This window comes from Drosophila grimshawi, unplaced genomic scaffold (genome assembly GCF_018153295.1).
Source record: "Drosophila grimshawi isolate 15287-2541.00 unplaced genomic scaffold, ASM1815329v1 contig_848, whole genome shotgun sequence".
Lineage (NCBI taxonomy): Eukaryota > Metazoa > Arthropoda > Insecta > Diptera > Drosophilidae > Drosophila > Drosophila grimshawi.
Genome location: NW_025063692.1, coordinates 8617194 through 8638391, shown reverse-complemented (window position 1 = coordinate 8638391; position 21198 = coordinate 8617194). Strand labels below are relative to the sequence as shown.

General features: G+C 39.6%; 1 protein-coding gene across 3 annotated transcripts in view; it reads right to left on the bottom strand.

The window, feature by feature from the left end:
- The window catches only part of LOC6565661 (cAMP-specific 3',5'-cyclic phosphodiesterase), a 117185-nt gene extending 105343 nt beyond the window's left edge, over positions 1 to 11842 (bottom strand). For all 3 annotated transcript variants that reach the window (XM_043216281.1, XM_043216282.1, XM_043216283.1), the window contains exons 1-2: positions 11750 to 11842; positions 9626 to 11241 (exon numbers count right to left, since the gene is read on the bottom strand). In XM_043216281.1, the coding sequence (XP_043072216.1) occupies positions 9626 to 11241; positions 11750 to 11830 (1697 nt within the window). In that variant the 5' untranslated portion in view covers positions 11831 to 11842. The remainder of the gene's footprint in view (positions 1 to 9625; positions 11242 to 11749) is intronic.
- Positions 11843 to 21198: the final 9356 nt, after the last annotated feature.

The window sequence follows — 21198 nt, the reverse complement described above, 5'->3', positions numbered from 1 at the left end:
TGTACATTCATACAGTCGTAGTTAGTCACTTATACTTATAGAGTTGAAATGCAACTACGAAAGAAAACAGAAGCCGATTACCTAATTAACCAAACAAGAAGCAGCAACAACAACAACACTTAAACAAATTTTACACTTGTGAGTTTTCATTGGGGCTGCAGAAGTGGCTTTAACCTTGCATTCAATTCGCATTCAAATGGACTTACTCAGAGCACATGCTGGGCCCAATAACTTTAAAAGCTGATGAAACGCAAGTGAAAAGAACAAATTGTAACGTCCTTAAAAGTTGTTTCTTCTGGTGCATTACTTGAATCAAAATTCAAGCTGACTTATTCTTAATATATATAAGTTCGATATGAATAAAATTATGAAGAAATCATAGTCATAGTCAAGAGTTATTAGCTTTAGCACTTTTGGCATGATGTAAGTCTATTATTTATTATTATTATCCAAATTTATATTATATATTATTAATATATTATATTAGCCAAGGTAAACTAATTTCATTGGTATTTTCTCAGACTTTTAAAGTCATATATATTTTTGATTGCACTTTTGCCATAGCCTGGAGTTTGGCTTTAGAGTTGCAAACTGCACATTTGTTGCGCAAATATGTTATTGATAGACGGATAATTTAAATGTCACTCGCACATCGCACATGATTGACCATGTTTCCGGTTGCTCTTCGGCTCGCTAAATGCATACAAATTGCACTGCCAAAAGTTTCATAACAGTAGAAGCAGTCAACATGGCTTAAGCATTCCGCAGACATTTCGTATAATTAAGTCGTGCGTAATGAACTTAGCGGGCCTATTACGTTGGCCCACTAGACTGGCCAAGCTCATTAAAATTGTTGTTGGCTCTGCCCTCCCTTTTCGTTGACCCCGAATCCTTCAGACCCGTTGAAATAATAATGGGAATAATGGGATGCCAAGGCGCACTTCACTGTAAGCAAGTGAATCTCGACATGTTTACTGGGCAAAGCGCACGGTAAATTTACAACTTGGCGCCTGCCGCTCACATCGCTTAAAGCTAAATGTTAACTTACGACTCTTATTTTACAGTTTTTTAATTACGCTTCCAGTTTATGAAGTTGCAAACTTACCTGCAAGTAAAAAGAAAACGAAAAGAAAAAAAATGTGTTAGCAGTCAAAGATATAAATGTAAAAAGTATAAATTTAATATTTAGATAAATTTAATATTTAGTTAATATATTAACTTGATAAGTGCAACTTGTTGTTGTTTATTTAGTAACTAATAAAATCGTAGAGCAAACAATTCGTATTTGTGAAACTGAGAGAGAAAAATGTTGAAAACCCGCCCATTGAATTACGAGTTTCATTAATGCATCTATGTGAAAAGTTCTCAACTTAATAAATGTGTAATGAATTTGAACTATAAACGCCGCAAGCATTCCAATTAATTTACCTGGGTTAAACAAGACATTTATTAAAACATTGTATTTATTCATTTTGTTTTTTATTTATTCGTATTGAAAGCCTTTCATGCGGCACATTCCAGCTGGTTAGCTAGAACCATAGCAATTCCCTTATATGGTTGTAAAATAGCTCATACGCAGCGTGGTCCGCCTCCATTTAGTCAACGGCAGCAGCGCAAAGCTTTGCCGTGTGGTGAAAGTTGCGAAAGCTTTGTGCTTTTCATTTGGTTCATGAGCTGGCTTTTGCACATTGGCGGAGCAAGGCTGTGATAAGAAAGCTGTTTCGAAAAAGCTTTCTTATAAAATTAAGCTTAGGCAGAAAGTTGGCATGATGAGCTTTTGCAAATGAGCTTTTGCAAATGTTCTTAGCAATGTTCTCTTCGTTTTCTTCAGAATGTGTCGCAGCTACTCAACATATTACCAACTTTCGTTGTGCTTTAAGCTAATATAAATTTAAAGCGTTTTCATACTCTAAATCAATTAAAAATGAGCATAATGTTTTTGTGCAAATTTATGTAACAGAATGAGGAATCTCCAACTTGCAATATAATTTCTTGTATACGCCTGACAGATCAAGTTTATTTCATTGTATTAATAAATGCAGCCGTTTCTTGAGTATCGATACATATCGATATCCGATAAAAGCCACACTTCCAAAGTAAGGGATTGCTAGTAATATATAAATATAACAATTCTTATTGACCAACTGGACGAATTTCGTCAAGATTGGATTAAAAACGCCTAAGTCATCGTGGAAAAGGTATTTTCATATTGACCTCATTGCTATCAGCAGTTCAGAGTTTTGAATAAATACTTATATTGTATATAGATGTATTTCAAATACCGACAGGACTTGACTTAGTGCCAACGAAACACATATTTAAGAAACAATAAATAAATTGGAAACAATTAAATTTGACAAAATTATTTAATGTAGATACAGAACTTTAAAAGGAAAACCATTAACAAACAATGTTCCAATACTTCATTAAAGTCGAAACGTAAGTGAACATTAAGACGTGATTGTGTTTAATCCATTGCATCCACATCACTAGAAGCAAAATTTGGGATTATGGTCTTAGTTGTTCTCTTTGATTTAGCTCATATTCAACAATCTACATATATGAAAATGTGTTCGAATAACTACTTTTCCTCTACAAATTGGAAAATGGTCATAGTTTATCCTATTTAAAATATTAATACGTTTAACATCCATATATTTATAGCATATTCTTTGTGGGGACTGGTTAAAGCAATCCCTTAAATAATTTGTATCACATGTCAACAGACGTTAAATTTCAGACTACTCTCTGTTTCTGTATATTATTCATTTAAAGCAGCTCTGATATTGTTCAACCACTTTTGGCGCTGCGATTGGGCTTAAAAAGTTTGTTGTTTTTATTATTATTTTTATTTTTTTATTGATTAAACGCAAAAGTTATTTTTGCGCTGGGAAAATCGAAGAAGCCATCAGAAGGTGCAGCTATAAATACAAGCCAAATACTTATTCGCTCGCATCGGATTAAAGCCCGACTTGTCCAGCAGCAGCACACACACACACACACATACATACACATGCACGTTCACATTCACACTTACATGGACAGATACCCACACACTCACACGCCCATCGATGATACACGCCCACATTTGCTAAAGTTCAATGACTAGCAATAACGAAGCGTCATTCAAGCGTAAATTATTGTCAAGGACCCCAAATGAGCCGAGCAAAAACGCTGCTTGAGCGAAGGTGGGGAAAGGGTGAGGGGGATGTGGAAAGTGGGAAGGGGGTGCATTGTGGTATGGTGTGGTGTGGTATTGGAATATGGAATAAGGAATAAGGCAGACCTCAGAGCAGCTTAGCGGAAATGTGACAAAAGTGCTTCGAAAAAAGGGTTCGAGTTGGGTGCAATCGAGCTCCAACTTGGGTTAGGATTCCGATAAGGCTGGGCTGCAAAGAGGGTGGGAGAATGCGCAACAGTTGATTGCCATCAATGGGAATTATGTAAATCAAATTGTCCACGCATTATTCAGAGTGCATATTGTTCGCTTGACGACTCCAATTGGGCGTGAAAATTGATTGAATTCGAAATCGCATATGGGACGGCAGACTTCCGCAGACAACAGACTCAGACTCCAAGTTGCGCAACTGCACAAACACTTGGAATGTTATGCAAAAAAAGCAATAACAACAACAAGAAGGAATGTCAAAGATTAAATGCGTCGATATATATATATAAGTATAGAACCGTTCGACATATGCGCCGTCATCCCAAGTAGTCTTAAAGAAAACGAAAAGCCTAAATATCCAATCCATAACTTTCTAAGATTGAAATCTGTACAACTTTTAAAATTTCTTTCACGATTGCTGGACAAAGTTTCAAAAAAATCAACAAAAATCGTTTGCAATTATATATATATATATCTGTATCAACAAGGTGCAACCAAAACCATTTAAAGCAATTTAACAACTACACAACAATTAAATCAAACGTAATAATAACAAATAATTCTAAGACGGTTTTCAATAACGATTTCCAATTCAGCGGTGACAGTTTAAGTCCCTATAACAGGTTAGAAATTATGCAGTGATTTGCTTTCGGATTTCGATTTTTAGGAGGGTTCCTTGTTTTGGACGCATGTTTTTTGGTGGGCTTAGAATGTCGCTTTGGATGTGGCCTGGGTTTGGGTTGCTTACATTTTATCGGTGTTGGAGGTGGCTTACAGGTTTTTGTCAATTTTGAATGGCAATTGGTTGCTTTGGGTTTTTTAGGTTTAGGTAGGTTAGGTATGAGTTTCGTTAGTTTTATCGCGTGGCTCCTTCTCGCTGTGGTTGAACCCGCTCTCGTTGGTGCTGGACACTTTGGTGCTGGACACTTTGGTGCTGCTTTAGGTTGTGATCTCGTTTTTGTTCGACACGTTGGTGCTGCTTTAGGTTGTGGTCTCGTTGTTGCTCGACACTTTGGTGTTGTTTTAGGCTGTGGTCTCTTTGTTGCTCGACACTTTGGTGTTGTTTTAGGCTGTGGTCTCGTTGTTGCTCGACACTTTGGTGTTGTTTTAGGCTGTGATCTCGTTGTTGCTCGACCCTTTGGTGTTGTTTTAGGCTGTGGTCTCGTTGTTGTTCGACACTTTGGTGTTGTTTTAGGCTGTGATCTCGTTGTTGTTCGACACTTTGGTGTTGTTTTAGGCTGTGATCTCGTTGTTGTTCGACACTTTGGTGTTGTTTTAGGCTGTGATCTCGTTGTTGTTCGGCGCGTTGGTGCCGCTTTATGGTGTAATCTCCGTGTGCGATGCGTTAGTGTTGTCGGTGGTCGCCTCGATGATGTTTGATACGTTGTCGTTGATGTTGTTGTTGGTAGTCTCCTCGTCGTTGTTGTTGGTGTTGTCGTTGGTGTTGTTGTAGGTGTTGTTGTTGGTATTGTCCTCGTCGTAGTCGTTGGTGTCGTTGTTGGTGTCGTTGTAGGTGTTGTTGTTGGTGTTGTTGTTGGTGTTGTCGTTGGTGTTGTTGTAGGTGTTGTTGTTGGTGTTGTTGTTGGTGTTGTCGTTGGCGTTGTTGTAGGTGTTGTTGTTCGTGTTGTTGTTGGTGTTGTTGTTGGTGTGGTTGTAGGTGTTGTTGTTGGTGTTGTTGTAGGTGTTGTTGTTGGTGTTGTTGTAGGTGTTGGTGAGGTGTTGTTGTAGGTGTTGTTGTAGGTGTTGTTGTTGGTGTTGTTGTTGGTGTTGTTGTAGGTGTTGTCGTTGGTGTGGTTGTAGGTGTTGTTGTTGGTGTTGTTGTAGGTGTTGTTGTTGGTGTTGTTGTTGGTGTTGTTGAGGTGTTGTTGTAGGTGTTGTTGTAGGTGTTGTTGTAGGTGTTGTTGTTGGTGTTGTCGTTGGTGTTGTTGTAGATGTTGTTGTTGGCGTCGTTGTTGGTGTTGTTGTTGGTGTTGTCGTTGGTGTTGTCGTTGGTGTGGTTGTAGGTGTCGTTGTTGGTGTTGTTGTTGGTGTGTGTGTTGGTGTTGTTGTTGGTGTTGTTGTAGGTGTTGTTGTTGGTATTGTCGTCGTCTTTGTTGGACACGTTGGTCTTGTTGTTGGACACGTTGGCGTTGGTGTTGTTGTTGGACACGTTGGCGTTGGTGTTGTTGGTGGACACGTTGGCGTTGGTGTTGTTGGTGGACACGTTGGCGTTGGTGTTGTTGTTGGTATTGTCGTCGTCGTTGTTGGTATTGTGGTAGTGCTTGTGCACTCACAGGCAGGATTGGCTGAGCACGGAGCCAATATCAGGGCAGAAAGCAAGCCAAGCAGCCAGAGGATGCGCATTGTAGTGCTGTTGGGGTAGCTGTGTTGCTGCTTTTACTGGGGATGCAACATTTTATATAGTCGCTGCAGGCCGGGCAATTCGCCTGCAAGCTGCACATTTCGAATATGTATAAATACATCCAGTTTGTGGTGCTCTTCAGGTTATTTTGCCCATGCTGGGGGCATTGAGAGTCAGATGCAAGTGGACTTACGTACAATTGTTTACATCCACAGGCAGTGACCTATGAAGGTCTGTTTCCATTTTTGGCAAGTTTACTTAATGGCAGATGGTGCATAGGCTTGTTATTAATATACTATGACCGATATTATGCAGCATGACGACTGACCTGATCATTTGTTCACAAGGGTCATTGGATAAGTGGAATAGTTATGATGTGAAAGGAAAAACCTGATGCTTCCAAACGGACCGAATTTGACCTAAAAATTATCGATCAAATGCTGAGTTTTGTTTTTGTTTTTAACCATCTTGACTTAGTTTTACAAATACAACCTTCAAACCCTGATCATCTTGATCAAAATCAAATTATTACTCTTACTCCAGTAATATCATAATACTTTTTCAATCTAAGTTTTGGTGACGCACTATTTTTTTATTTTTTTTTTTGGTTGGATGACGCAAAGCGAATATTTAAGAAACATTTGGAAAAACAATGTGAATTTGTTTTTGGTTATATTATATTTTGCATGAATTTGGCATGGCTTCACTTGCGACTATTAGATTATTGTTCTTGCTATTTGTATTTGCGGGGAGCTGAACGAAGCTGCACAGCTGTCAGTTCTAAACACACAAATGTGATTATTTTCATCACTTGAGCGGAGTTTTTCTATATGCAATTTCATTGTCTATTGTTCTATTCGACATATTTTGATATCACAAGTTGATCAAATAAGAAGTCTACCATACAGCAAATGTTTAATGCTTGGCCTCTAAGACAGCACTGACTATAAAAGTGGCTACAGAATCAGCAGTATTGGCAAAATAGAGTTGACATTCGAAACAGGCAACACATCATGAAGTTAAGCTCACGTTTCATTCTCCTGGCCTGCCTCTGCCTATGGGTATCGCTATCCATGGCCGCAGAAGGCGACGACGATGGAACTGATACTGGCGCTGATACTGGCGCTGATACTGGCGCTGATGATGGCGCTGATGATGGCGCCGACGACGGCGCCGATGATGGCGCTGATGATGGGGCCGACGACGGCGCCGATGATGGCGCTGATGATGGAGCTGATGATGGCGCTGATGATGGCGCTGATGATGGAGCTGATGATGGCGCTGATGATGGTGCTGATGATGGAGCTGGTGATGGCGCTGGTGATGGCGCTGGTGATGGTGCTGGTGATGGCGCTGATGATGGCGCCGACGATGGCGCTGACGACGGCACCGACGACGGCACCGACGACGGCTCAGACACCGACGTTGACACTGACCCTGAAGATGACACCGACATTGACGATGGGCAGGATACCCCAAAACCAAAACCCAACCAACCAGGCAAAAATCGCAGGCGAAACAACAAGCGCAGGCAACGTAGACGTAGGCGCAACAACAGAATACGTGCCAACAGACGCCGCAACAACCGCAACAGACGCAATCCCAACAGACGCAACAACAGACCCAACAACAACAACAGGCGTAACATTAACAGATTGCTGCCAGCCATCTTTCGTCGCGTGAATAATCAAAGACGCGGTTAAACAGTAATAAATGCAAAGCACCACACGCAACAACTGACTACTTCCTTTCTTCCACTTTTTCTTAAAGTTAAAAACAAGTTTGAAATAACAAGTGAAATAGCTTTTTAATGTGAGCAGAATTTGCAGTAAAATGCTTTTTCGGCAGCTTATGAACCACACCCAGTTGTTCATGGACCTGTAGCTTAAAATCAGCCTCAGCAGTCTAAAATTCTCCATCAGCAGCTGTGAGTTCAAAGACCATCCAAGATCCTAAGATTCCCCTTTCCTGCTTTAAGTCTAGGCAGAGTAGGCTGACCTAACCCAATCCCACAGTATACCAAGCTGACCAAGATCAAGAAAGTTTCTAGTAATCTTCTTTCCAAGTTTGATAACTGTAGCTCCTAAATTGCGAGAGATACTGGCTTTTATCGTAGCGATCTTTGTGAGAGATATGTGGCTTTATCGATTTGCGAACATCGATTTTATCGATTTCCCAACCCCCTAGTGGACATAGCACTCCAATCTGACGCGGGCACAGACCAGTATATGTTCCAATATCTAAGTGCTTCGGTATCAAGGTATAAGAATAAAGTAAATAAAGAGTTCAAAGATATAGTTTTGTTAAGTGTCTTATGGATAATTTAAGGCAACTATATCATTTCATCTGCTCAAAAGTGAAGAATAATAATAATAAAGTAACAACAAGTATAGTAATATAATGATTAATCTATTTACGAGTCCTTGACAAGCATTATGCACATATTTAGTCAGCTCACAATTGAGTTCATTTGTTGGGCAAACCTATTCAGTTATGCATATTCGATTTGCAATCCAAGCAGACTTGCATCAACAGGGTAAAAATGCTTTATGGTCTATAAGTTTATAGCTTTCAGCTGTGGTCTGCGCCGGGGAAAGTTTTCTTTTCTACTGTTTTTCATTTGCGTATCTTCTGGCAGAAAAGTTTTTGTCACTTAACTTTTCTGACTTGATTAAGTCAGTCGACTTAATGCTAATTGATTTCATTGTAAGTTGCGCCAATTGGCTGGCTCCATGGCTGGTTACTGCTGCAGGCCACAACTTTTGAGTGCAGTTGTTGTCAGTTGAGCATACGCCACGTAATCCATATTGAAATGCGTACAGCTGGAATGCGTTCACCTGCCACTAATCAAGTTTGGATCTAAGCAATTTATAAATATTGCACCGCATTTGTATAAATATTGACAAATAAAAGTATTGTATTTTGGCGTTTGTTTGTCTACCGTTTATTTTCATGTCGGTTGCCAGTGTTTTGGCTTTCTTTGTCCCGCTTCTTATGCTCTTTTTTAATCTCCATTTTCATTGTTTTTATTTTTTTAACAGCAGCTGAGCAGCGAGCAGTTCAAAGTCAATATTAAGGCCAAAAACCAACACAATGTCAAACGCTAGCAACATCACAAAATTCCGGTAGTATTGTATAACTGTGGGCTTTCATAAACAGCCAGTTGATTGTTTATTGAACTTGGAAATTATGTCTTGAAAATCGCCGAAATTAAGCGCTTCATCACTGACAGCAATTTGTCAGAACTAAGTCGATTTTTACTAGCAATATCCTGTCTATCATTGTTTGACCTCTAACATAACACTACGTTTGATTTTCGACATACAATTTTCGCTCGAAATTCATCAACAAATTCTTCTCAAATTAATTAATGTTAACATCCTAAGTATGAACAGGAAAAAAAGGATTTAATCTTAATAACTTAAGAAAATAAAATAAGACTGACTCCACTTGCTAGCCGACCTATCTCAGTTACAAAATCCAAGACCAACCAAAATTGCGAAATTTAATTTGGACCCCCTACTGATTTCAATCGCTTGGGAGATACCCTGAACCCTATCCTGACTTTAGCTATCATAGGGCATACACGACTGAAAATATATACTGTTAAAAATATGATTATATGATTAAACTTGTTCCTGTTTCCTAATCGATTGTAATGCCATATTTAGAGATGATCAGCATACAATAAGAAAGAAAGTTTTACTTTTTTAATAACTTTACTTTTTGCTTGCTATCGATTTTCATCAATATGTCGCAAAACAGATACATTTATCGATAAAAATGTTTTATTTTAAATATTGGGGTAACAAATTAAGAAAGCTTCACTATTTAAAATGATGGCATTTCTTGCCAAATAATATATCATCAAATGTGGAAATTGTTTGGCTACTCACCGAACATTGGCCAGGGTGTGACGACGATTCTTCAGGTAGCGACTGTGATACTTTTGCAGATCACCAATAGATCCCTGTTCGGCCTGCATTTTGCTGGTGGGCAACAGCTGCGAGTTGCTGGGATGCGAGGCTAGAGCCGATGCGGAAGATGAGGCCAAGCGATGATGGGCAGCAACGCTGATGCTGCTGCTGTTATTGGTATTTGTGTTGCCGGTACTGCTGCCGCCACTCGACGCTAAAGTCTCGTTCGAATTGCTGCCAATGACCGTTGCCGACGAGGAACCAGTGCCGCCGGTGCCGCCAATGGGTGCGAGTACAATACGCGACCAGCACGATTTGTGCGGCTTGCGAAACTTTAATTTGATGCGTGGCGATGGCGTCGAGGCGCCCACGTATTCTTGCTGCGTCGAACTGCCGCCGCCGCCGCCGCCGACGCCGACGCCTGTGGCCGAGGATGAGGTGCCCGACGAGTGATGCACGCTCTCGCAGCTGCCGCAATAGCCGCCGCCAGCAATGGTAATGGGTGGCAGAGGTTCCTCAAAACCCTTGATGGGACTGCTCTTGTCCTTACTGTTGCTACTGTTCGTATTTGATGGCTGGCGATTGTTTGCGTGCTGTTGTTGTTGCTGCTCAGATTCCTCTTCTTCTTTGATATGGGGCAGAGGTGAAGTCTGCGGCTGACAGCTGCAACGCTGTGCTGCTGCTGCTGCTGCTGCACCTGATGCTGCTGCTGTTGCTGTACCTGCCGGTGATCCTGCTGGTGCTCCAGCAGCGCCGCCGCCGCCGCTACTGCTGCTGTTGCTGCTATTGCTGCCGCTTGGCTGCTGATTGACACTGTAAATGCCGCTGGGCGACGGCGACGTTGGGGAGACGCTACTGGCGATTGTCGACAACAGGGTTGCTGTGCCTGCTGCTGCTGTCGTTAGACTGCTGTTCGCGATGCCTTCTTCAACGTCTGTTGGCAGCGTTAGGCTGGGCGCTGTGCTAGCTGTCAATGTGTTGGACAGCTGCAGCACCACCACGGTGGGTGAGACGCTTGCGTCACTGAGTGTTTCGGGTTCAGCGCGTCTAGCCACCAAGCCGCTGGCTAAACTGGCGGCTGCTATATCAGCGGCGCTTAGATGCTGCTCCAAGTCCTCGTCGACGTCGTTTATGAGCGTCTTTAGGGATATGGGTGTGGTAACCGATGTGCCAATCGTATCGGCCAGCGAGTGTTTTTTCTCCCCCGGGGCACACGTTTCCAATTCGTTATCCAACTGTTGCTGTAGTTGATATTTTTGTTGCTCTTGTTGTTGCTTGTGCTCGTTGCGTGTCTGCGAATCAATTTTTATCTGCGTCTTGGGCTTTAGTTCGTCCGGTGTCTGCGCGGGTGTTTGGGGCGGACTTGTGGCGGGGGCTGCGGAGCCGCCCCCGCGACAAGGTAGGCAACAGCGAAACACTGTGCCACCGAAACACTTTGTCCTTGGCTTTGACTTGCGCTTGCTGTTGCTGTTGTTGCTGTTGCTGGTGTAGCTGGTGTTGCCACTGCTGCTGCTGCCCCTCGTTGCTGCTGTCGCTGTGGCCGCCAGGCCGTTAATGCTCTGCCCCGCACCGTTGCTGCTGCTGCTGCCGTGACGCTGTGCGCAACAAAATATATAACAATATTAAACTCAAATACAGTCGCACAAATAATATATATATATATATTATATATATATATATATATGTATATACTCCCTAGACTTTAGAAAATCCCCAAAAATGTTTCTTATTTTCTTATTCAGAATGTGCCTTTGTGAATCGAACAAATTTTTGTTTAATGCAATTATTTTTTTAAGATTCGAAGTATTTAATTCACAAATTTAGAATTGTATTTGATTCTTGTATTTTTTATCAGACTTCCACAAATTGTAGGAAAAAAGATTTGCATTTCGTTGTGTAACTTTTGTGTAAAATTTTAAATGGGATTTTCTAAATTCTAGGGCATGTTTTTCTTCCAGTGTTGATGGGAGACATTGGGGAAATGAGAGAGTTGATTTAGAGTTGATCACGTCAAGTCGCCTGCGCCCCCCCGCCTGCCTGTCGGATTCCCAAATGGTATTTATTCCCTGCCCCCATTCACTGCCGCCCCCTCCCTTTGTGAACCTTGACGTGTGATTGATCCGTGCACTTTTGCGCTGCATTTTTGAGCGTAAAGCTGTGCGTCAACTTCGCCAGTCGCATCATGAATGCAGCCACGCCCACTTAATCTACGGGTACTACAGCTACAATTTGCGGCATCACTCCGTTGCACGTTATTCGCTCTTGGCCTGCAATGATAAAAGCAAATGAAAATATTTCATTACTAACTAAGTTTATTTAAAGCGTTAATACGTAATTGAAATCATCGAGAAATCATTAAATAGCAATGAAATATTACACACAATAAGTATAAATCGAAGATAGACAAAGACGTGCGTTTAATTTTCTTATAAAATATAGAAACTCCTTCAAATGTAGCATAATAGTATAACTTAAAAAATATCTGAATAGAATTTGAGTAGAAAATGAAGTAGTTTTATTTTTAATATTGTCAACTTCTTTGAAATTGCCATATTCAATTGCACATCATCATCAAAAATAGCCAGCAAAAAAATACAATAAAAACACACAAAGTAAAATACACAGATACAAATTCAAACAAACTTTTTGAAATGAAACAAAACTTATACCTCTGTTGTGGAATTTGCTCGCTTACCCTGCTGAAGCACTATAATACTCGCTTTGAGTGTTGTTAAAAACATGCCAGCAGCAGAGCTGCAAAGTATGCTGCAAGGGAATGCCTTGTTGCCCAACTGAATGTGAGTTGCACATGCCATGTGAATGCTGACTAAGGATATATGTACTAGTTTGCTCGACAGCTGCACAAACTGACCCACATAATGAACTTGATGTTGAATGGTTGGATGGACCAGCCAGGATTGCCATCATCGTTGACAGCTCAACCGCGGCGGCAACGCAATGTGGATGCCAATTAGAAGCTAAAGTCTCTGTTGGTCATTCACCTGTTAGCCCGGCTTCTATCACAGACTGACCCGAAAGAGAAGCTGTACTTCAATGTTCTCGCTATCAAGAGGAGTATTTTGGTTCATTCCCAGTGCCACAACAGAACGAATACTTTGAATAAGTTTTTTAAACTCCGGGCAAACATATATAAATCAAATTATTTTACGAGAGAGACAGAGAGAGAGAGAGAGACAGAGAGAAAGAGACAGAGAGAGCTGATGTTGAAAATCTGAAAACTTGTTGGCAGGCAAGCAACCAAACACTGTCAGAGTTCCCATAGATACGGAAGGCGACGTGTTAGCCAAAAAAAACAATTGGCAACACCAACTCAACTCAGGTATGTGGGGTTCAACAACTTGGCATCAACAACAACAGTAACAAGAACGACAACAATTTGGCGAATCTATTATTTGAAGCACACATTCAGGTGTGCAAATCAAGCGGTATGCACAACTATTTGCACAATTTTTGAACAGACACAGAGCCAGATAAAAGGCTCACTTGAAAATCAAGCAGAGAGCTTAGAAACTGAGAGCTGAAGAAGAACGCATATTGAATATTACATATGCTTGTAGATCGGACTTAATGTGCTCTCAGAGAATTTGCTTAGCTTTCCAACGATTATACATATTGCACAAATTTAATATAGTTATCCCATAAATATGTATTTCTTTTTTTATTTACAGTATCTTCCAAATCTCACGTCAATATCAGAATACTTTCTGCAAGGGTATGCAAATAATCAAGTACGATGCCAAACTTGATACAGTATTGATAAGCTTTGTCAGTACTCATCTTTTTGTAAAGTAATAAACTGCATTCGAAACCGATCAGACTGTTGTTTAAGCAAAACTAATTCCAATTTAAGCCAACTCTTTCACATTCACAAAAAAAATAAAAACATATTTTCTAATCCGGCATCATTCAAAACTTCATCAATTTTATTCAATTTTGGTCAAAGCTTATGTGCCAGATTTAAAAGCTGTTAATTTAATACTTCCCGAATATGTAAAACATATATAAAGTTTTTGTTTTTAATATATCACATGCATGAATACGTACGTATGTTTGGCACAAATGTTGTGCAGACAGCCAGTGGATGTAAATTGGTTGACAATCTTTATTTTCATCACCAGAGTGACGAGGGCTTGATAAAGCCATAAAGCACAAAACATATATATTTGATATTGATTTTTATTGAGACATTTTCAAAATTAATGTGATCCGATGTGTGTCAACCATTCGATATGGATACGCTCATGGATAACATTGGCAACTTGATGGCAACTGTCGAAAGATGAGCGACATTAATAAATCAATACAATTTGATGGCAAATAATTTGAGGGGTCTGCTGCAATTCGCTGCGCACTGATGGTATTCCAAATACGAGTATATATATATATACATATATACATTTATATCTATGTGACTTTCCAAATTATTGGCGGCCCAACGCTGCGTATGCGTGATAAGAAAAGTGTAATTCGAGCTATGCTGCGTCAAATTGATTACTTTTTAAGTCGTCTCGCTCGCAGTTATTATATTTGTTATTATTGATTAATGTGCGCACATCGAAACATAGACACAACAACACAACAACTGTCATTTATTTGTGCACACTTTATTACAAAGGATGAAGTCAACTGGCTACCAGCTCAGATCCCCTTTGAGCATACAGAAGAATAGCTTAAGTTTATGTTATATAATATTTTTGTTTTTTTTTAGCTAGCATTAAGAAATATTTAAGAAATATTGCTCGAGATTATTTGGAAAAAGTGGATTTATATTTATATATATATATTTTTTTTTCGGAATAATGAAATTTGTCGCGTTGGCTCTGGCCAAGCTTATTAACATATTCAACATAAATGCGAGCACTTATATGAGCTCTGTATGTATAATGGCCATACGCCTTATGGCAAGTGCCTGAGCTGCACTTCAGTCTTATGTGAGTCACAATGGCACTTTACATATTCCTGCGTTGAGCGGCGCCCCAGGGAGCATTTAGATATTTAAGCCGGGGAAGGCAACGGCAGTGGTTGTAGCAGGTGAACACAATTTGTTAAGGTGGCACGAAATGAACAGCTTAAGGCCACATCATATGGCGGTAACGTGGTAACCGTATCCCGCAAATATTATATGCAACAGGCAGATGCTAATATCGCCAAGCTGGGTACACATTCATATATATATATATATATATATATATATATATGTATACCTGATTAGCCTAGAGCCAGAGATAGCAAATTTGATACGTTTGCTTCCTTTTATAACGAATTTATATTAGGGTGAAGCACTCTCAACTAAAGCAATCAAAGTTGTTTTTATATTGATTGATGGAGAGAAGGGCAAAACAAAAATAGCTTCAATCAATCCGATATGAAGACGACAAACCCAAAACGTAGCAATTAATGGCCAGCTGTAAATGTAAACACACATGCCGCATGCGGCATGCGGCATATCACATGACAGATGACATGTTGGCGTGGGCGTGGGCGTGGCAAGCTGGCAGCTAGAATTGGTAATGGATCAGAGACCTAAGCCTGGACCTGCAACTACATGTACATTTGCCGTTGCCGATGTTTTGACTCGGGCAACTGAACTCCTGAAGTGATGACTGCCTCAATCTTTGAGTTGTTGATGCTTTTGATATGGCTGTGTGTTTTCCTGCTCTTAATGCGCAATTCAATTATGCACACTGATTGATTGCTTCTAATTGATGGCAACAACTCTTCACAAGCAGCAGCAGCAGGCGATTACGAAAATTGATGCAGCCTCTTTAAATGGAAAAGCTTTCTTTTTTTTTTGTGTGAATTTAATGAGCATCAGGAAAATCGTAAACACAAATCGTTATCAAATACTTATCGTTTTCAATTTTAATTTGTATTTTTGTAGTTTTAATGTCCTTTTAAAAATTGTTTTTATGATTTTCTGCTTATTACCAAGGCTCATTTAAAGTTGTGTGTGTCAGCAGGTCCTAGAAAATGTTGAAGTTGACAAACGAATTGACGAATTGTCAGATTACGAGGCAACTTAACAGGCTTATGGCTTGGTACTTCAACTAACGTTTCTGCCTCTTGAGTTTGTATTTCATTCAATTATTTACTACAAATTGTGTTTTAATTCAATGTTCAAAGTGTTTTACAAAAAATAAATTGTAAGCAAATGTAAAATGAAAAAAAAAACCAAACCCTTGTGAAAAGTGTAATTAATTTTGAACTATATACTTTGAAGTACTTAAAAAAAAAAAAAATCATATCAAAGGACTAGCCTCAAACTGTCTGATGTAATTTTGGTGCCAGCTCAAGGACATATATCCAAATGGAATTGTTTGCTGGCTAATTTAAGCAGAACTACGAACTGGCTGGAAATGTTAACTAAATCAAACTCAAACTGAATTTAAAATTTACAAATACAAAATTGAAAATTATTCATTTTGCCTTTTTAGTGTTTGAATTGCAAATTGAATTTGAAGGCGCGCACCGAAGTGGAATATCTGGGAATATCACTCACAATTACAGTTAAGGGCTAAGAAATTGTAGACGTTACCATTTAAAATGCACATAAGCGATTGACTTGATTACTTTGTTGCACACCAGGGCAAAGCGTTCAAATTGTTTGGCCCCAAGTCAGGCCAGACAGGCGAGTTGAAATGGCAAAGCAACAAGTTAAATGAATGTACACAACAAAGTTTATGTGCATATGTGTGTGTGTGTGTATATATTTATATATATATATATATATATATGTATATATATATATACTTGTTATAGTTACTACTCCATACGAAAGCAAACCCATCTAGGCCCAAAGCCCATAAAAATGGTTGTAAAAATGGAAAACAATAACAAACGAATAACGCAAATCAACAACAACTGTTTTCGTTGTTGTTGTTGTTGTTGCTGTTGCTGCTGCTGTCTGTTGCCATTGCTGCTGCCATTGCTGCTGCCATTGCTGCTGCCATTGCTGCTGCCAAGTAATGACAAGCGAGCGAAATGGGTAAACCAGCCTGAAAGTATGCACTGTATACGAATATGTATACGAAACGGGGCAACCAACTGCTGGACGCGAAGGGTGGCACGTAGCACGCGTCCATGGACATTAGACATTGGACATTGGAACATCAGCTGGCTCAACGAGTAGGAGAATAAGCAAAAGACGAAGACAAAGTCGAAGACGAAGAAAAATAATAAGAGAAAGCAGCCGAAGAAGCAGAGACACATTGTTGTCAGCGGAAGTCGCGTGGAAATGACATTTGTCTTCAGCACACGCCCACAAAGGCACAGACAATATGTGAATGCGAGCAAGAACACGTCCACAAATACAGGGTGTGCCATGCTGCACAAGATAGAATTGAAACTGCTTTGGACTCTTCGAGGATTACACACTCTTCTCTGCTGATATTTGAAATTTATTCCAGAGTTCGAAATATTATGTTCTATGTTACGTAGTACGTTTTAAGCAATCTTTATTTATATTTTATCTAAGTCTGAAAATTCCACATTTGTCAATTGAAAACTCTTCGTTGGGAAAGCTGCTCACGAATGGGATCCTTCAAAGTTCGTTGCACATGTCACAACACCAAAAATATATAATACTCTCCACAAGAGCACCAAGATCAGAAACTAGAAATACGTAATGGCATGAATGGCACCCTGTATTACGTATACATATGTACGTATGCAACAAGCCTGTTTCTGATATGCTTGACGTGACGTTGCGTGTCTCATTGTAATGCTGCCATATAATTATACTTATGTACACACAAAACATATGTACATATGTACATATGTACATATGTATTTGTATATGTGTGTGCATATGTGTGTGCGTGCATGTAGACACATAATTACGCATATCAAAGCCAAATACGTGACACACATACACAGACACGTGCAGTGGTGTGGCACAAGAGCCATACAATTACGCTGCTTGCTCCTTGTCTTTGTGCTGTTTGTGTCAGTGTCTTTGGCTCTTGCATTATTGTTTGGCCGTCAAATTGTTGAATACATTTTTTTTTGTTTGCCTTCTTACATTTTATTAGAAAATACTTGAAGGATGCTCGGGTTACACGCATTTGAAAGTGGCAGCTAAGGCAGCTGAGGCAGCTGAGGCAGCTAAGGCAGCTGAGGCAGCTGAGGTAGCTAAGGCAGCTAAGGCAGCTAAGGCAGCTAAGGCAGCTGAGGCAGCTGAGGCAACTAAGTATAACGACAACAACAACAACAACAACAAAGATCTGCCACCACTGCATGAGTATAGTAAAGTGTTTCTAATACCCTCTTAACCAACTGGCATTGTATATTACAAAATCGGGCAAAATATTGTAATAATATTATGCATTTTGAAGTCAATTAGATGAGCAAAAAAAAAGAAAACATTTCACATCCCTCTTAATCCACTTTGATTGTAAATGCAGAGTATCTCTCAGCTAAGCTATGCACACCACTTGACTCAAATGTTGTTGTTGTTTTTTTTTTTGTGTCTGTGTACTTCGCCCTATGCGGCTGGCTGTGGAGCCACCGCAAACAATGGCGCCCACTGGCATATAGTAGTAGTAGTAGTAGTGGTGGCAGTTGAAGAGGATGAAAGGAGACAAAAGGAGACAAAAGGAGCAACAAGTGCGAGTGTGACCGAGTGTGCGAGTGTGCATAGTTTAAGACATGGGTCAAGCCCTGTTAGACCTTAAGCAAGGGAAACATTAAAGCTAACGTACTAACTGCAATAGGCAATAAGCCAAGGGATAGCACTAACAACTTCTTCTCTTTAATGACTCAGTTATGATTATGAGAACTTATGAATTTGTTTCGTGAGGTCAACAGCTAAACGTGCTGAGTATTTGGTGAAATTGTTGTCGTTTTATCTAAACCATGATTTTCATTAAGCCTTATGTTAGTTTAGATGTGACTATATCGTTATTTAGTTGTTGTTTAGTTGCTTAGACGATGCACAGCGCATTCTGCAAACAAAATATCATCACGCACCTAATTTTCTTTCCTTCTTATTTGGGTTGTTTGCATTTCGAGTTTTGGATTTTGATTGTGGGTGTATTTTTTTTGCTTTTTTTTTTGCTTTTCTCAAATGAGATTTCGTATGAATTTTGGTATGCGAAGGGCGCATAAATTTAATCAGTTAGTTTAATGGGGCGCTGCCATTTGTGGGTGTGACCGCATATATGTGTGTACCAGCATGTAAGACACATGTATTTAGAAGTGTATGTATGCTAGTGTGTGTGTGTGTGTGTGAGTGTGTATGTATATATGCAGCTAGTGCCATCTGCGTGTCTGACAACAATCTGAGACAGGTAGCAGCCCCCATTGCCTTGTACATCTGTATATATGTATCTAAATACACACACACACACACACACAACAGTTGGCTATGGTGTTGCTACACTGTTGGTGTTGGTACTTTGGGGCTGGGAGCGACACCCATTTGGCATCGGTGTGGCATTGCCATCATTGATTTTCACGTCTTGCTTGGGTGTTGTTTGTTGCCTTTGCCCGTTGCAATTTCCTGTGTGCTAAGCCAATAAAGCTACTTTTGACATGACTGTCTGTCTGTCTGTCTATCTATCTATCTATCTGTCTGTCTGTCTGTCTGCCTGTCTGTCTGTCTGTGTGCCAGCGAGCCAGGCAGCTTGAACTGTCCTGTAATTGTATCTGTATCTGTATGTTTATCTGTGTATATATCTGTGTGAGGCGATGGTGTCGCTCTCCTGTTATGCGGTGCCGCATTTCAAGTGTATACCATGGCAATGCATGACTACAATCGAATACAACATCATTTCACCAGCATTGTCAGCTAAGTGTGAAAATCAACGCAAGGCGATTATTATTTATTGCTTGTTTTCTTTTTCAATATACCCAAAAACAATTGAAAAGATACATTTGTACACAGGAGAGTATGCGAGACTGTCTAAAGTGCCCTAATCAGATTAACTACTACTACAACAGCTAAGCTGGGATTAATATGGAGGAATATAAAGTTGGGTAGAGCTGTATGCTTTCGTTAAGTACTAAAGTACTAAGCGTTGCCTCAGTTTATTAACAATTTGTGGCATTTCTCGCAGTAGATATTTAAAGCAATATTCAAGCACGCTCAGGTAGTGTCGTCAATCACTCAGTTAATTGAAGCATCTATGCATCAATCAAACTCAACTGATTTTCATTTAATGCCAATTTATTGATACACATAGATTATTTTATGACGCGCATTGACTTTGTCGTTATCGGTGTTGTTGTTGTTCTTGTTGTTGTTATTGTTATTGTTGCTGCTGCTTTTGTTATAGCTATTGATTACTGTCTTATCACAGCTGGGCGTCAAACACTGATAATTAACGTCGCCTAAACAATCCCTTTCTCTCTCGCTCTCTGTCTATGTCCCATCAGCATAATCATCATCATCATCACCATTACCATCATCATCATCACCATCATCATCATCGCCATCATCATCATCATCAATCACGTCGCCTGACGTCGTGGCAATTTGACAGCAATTGCGACATTTACAGCTCAACATCAGTGCTGTCCCTGGTCAGCTTAAAGTACCCATAATCAGCGCCCAAGTTGCCCCAAGAAGCTAATCACCAGTGTAAATATATGTAACTGACATTTTGTTGCACAGTGCTGTAAATAATTTAATGATGTCACCAATTGCCATTTAATTCTATTAATTAGTTCTGGTTATTGACGTCTTTCAGACTATTTATTTATAATTCTCAAAGGTGTCCTACTTACACCTATTGTGTGCAAGTATAATCGAAACTGACTAATTATAATCTACATTCACACTATCGATAAGATATTGAAATTATTACTACAAAAAACAAGATGAGCTGGTTAATTCAACGAGTCGCTCTCTAACTCTGTAACTCAGCTAACAATAGACAACAAATAATGAAGCCAAAAGTCACTAATATTTATAGATATGAACATCATGATGTAGACTATATATGTAGCTATACTGAACTTTTACAAAATTATATTCAATCGAAGATTCACCCCTCGCCAGAGAAATCGTCACAAGTCCCTTTTACAAATAGAGACATTAATCCAGCTTACTTCAACCGTCACACAAATACTTGGGACTGATTCTTGACAACTCACTGACTTTAGAAGCTCACACAGATAATCTTCTAAAGCGGATCCCAATCAGAATGTTCGAAAATTAGACTGTCTTATTAAAAACAGATCAAAATGAAGAGTATCATTCAGACCTATGCTTCTTAAATCCATGATTATCTCACAGAGAGTAATAAAAACTCATTTGAATAATCAGACTAATGGTAGGAAATACAATTTTGTATATACAAATCTGAACATTGCACCTCTCATAGACATAATTAATCAAATTCGAAGTGAAAACTGTGATAAACTTCAAAACTAACAAAGTACGCTCAAATGCAGTCAAAACCAATTTTTATCAATTACGCAATCCACTCATTTTATTAACCAACTTGACGCTATCCAATCAGTAATATATATCTTTCAAAATCGAAGTATATCAATTAACATCACCTCTAAAAAGCACGTCACACAAGTGA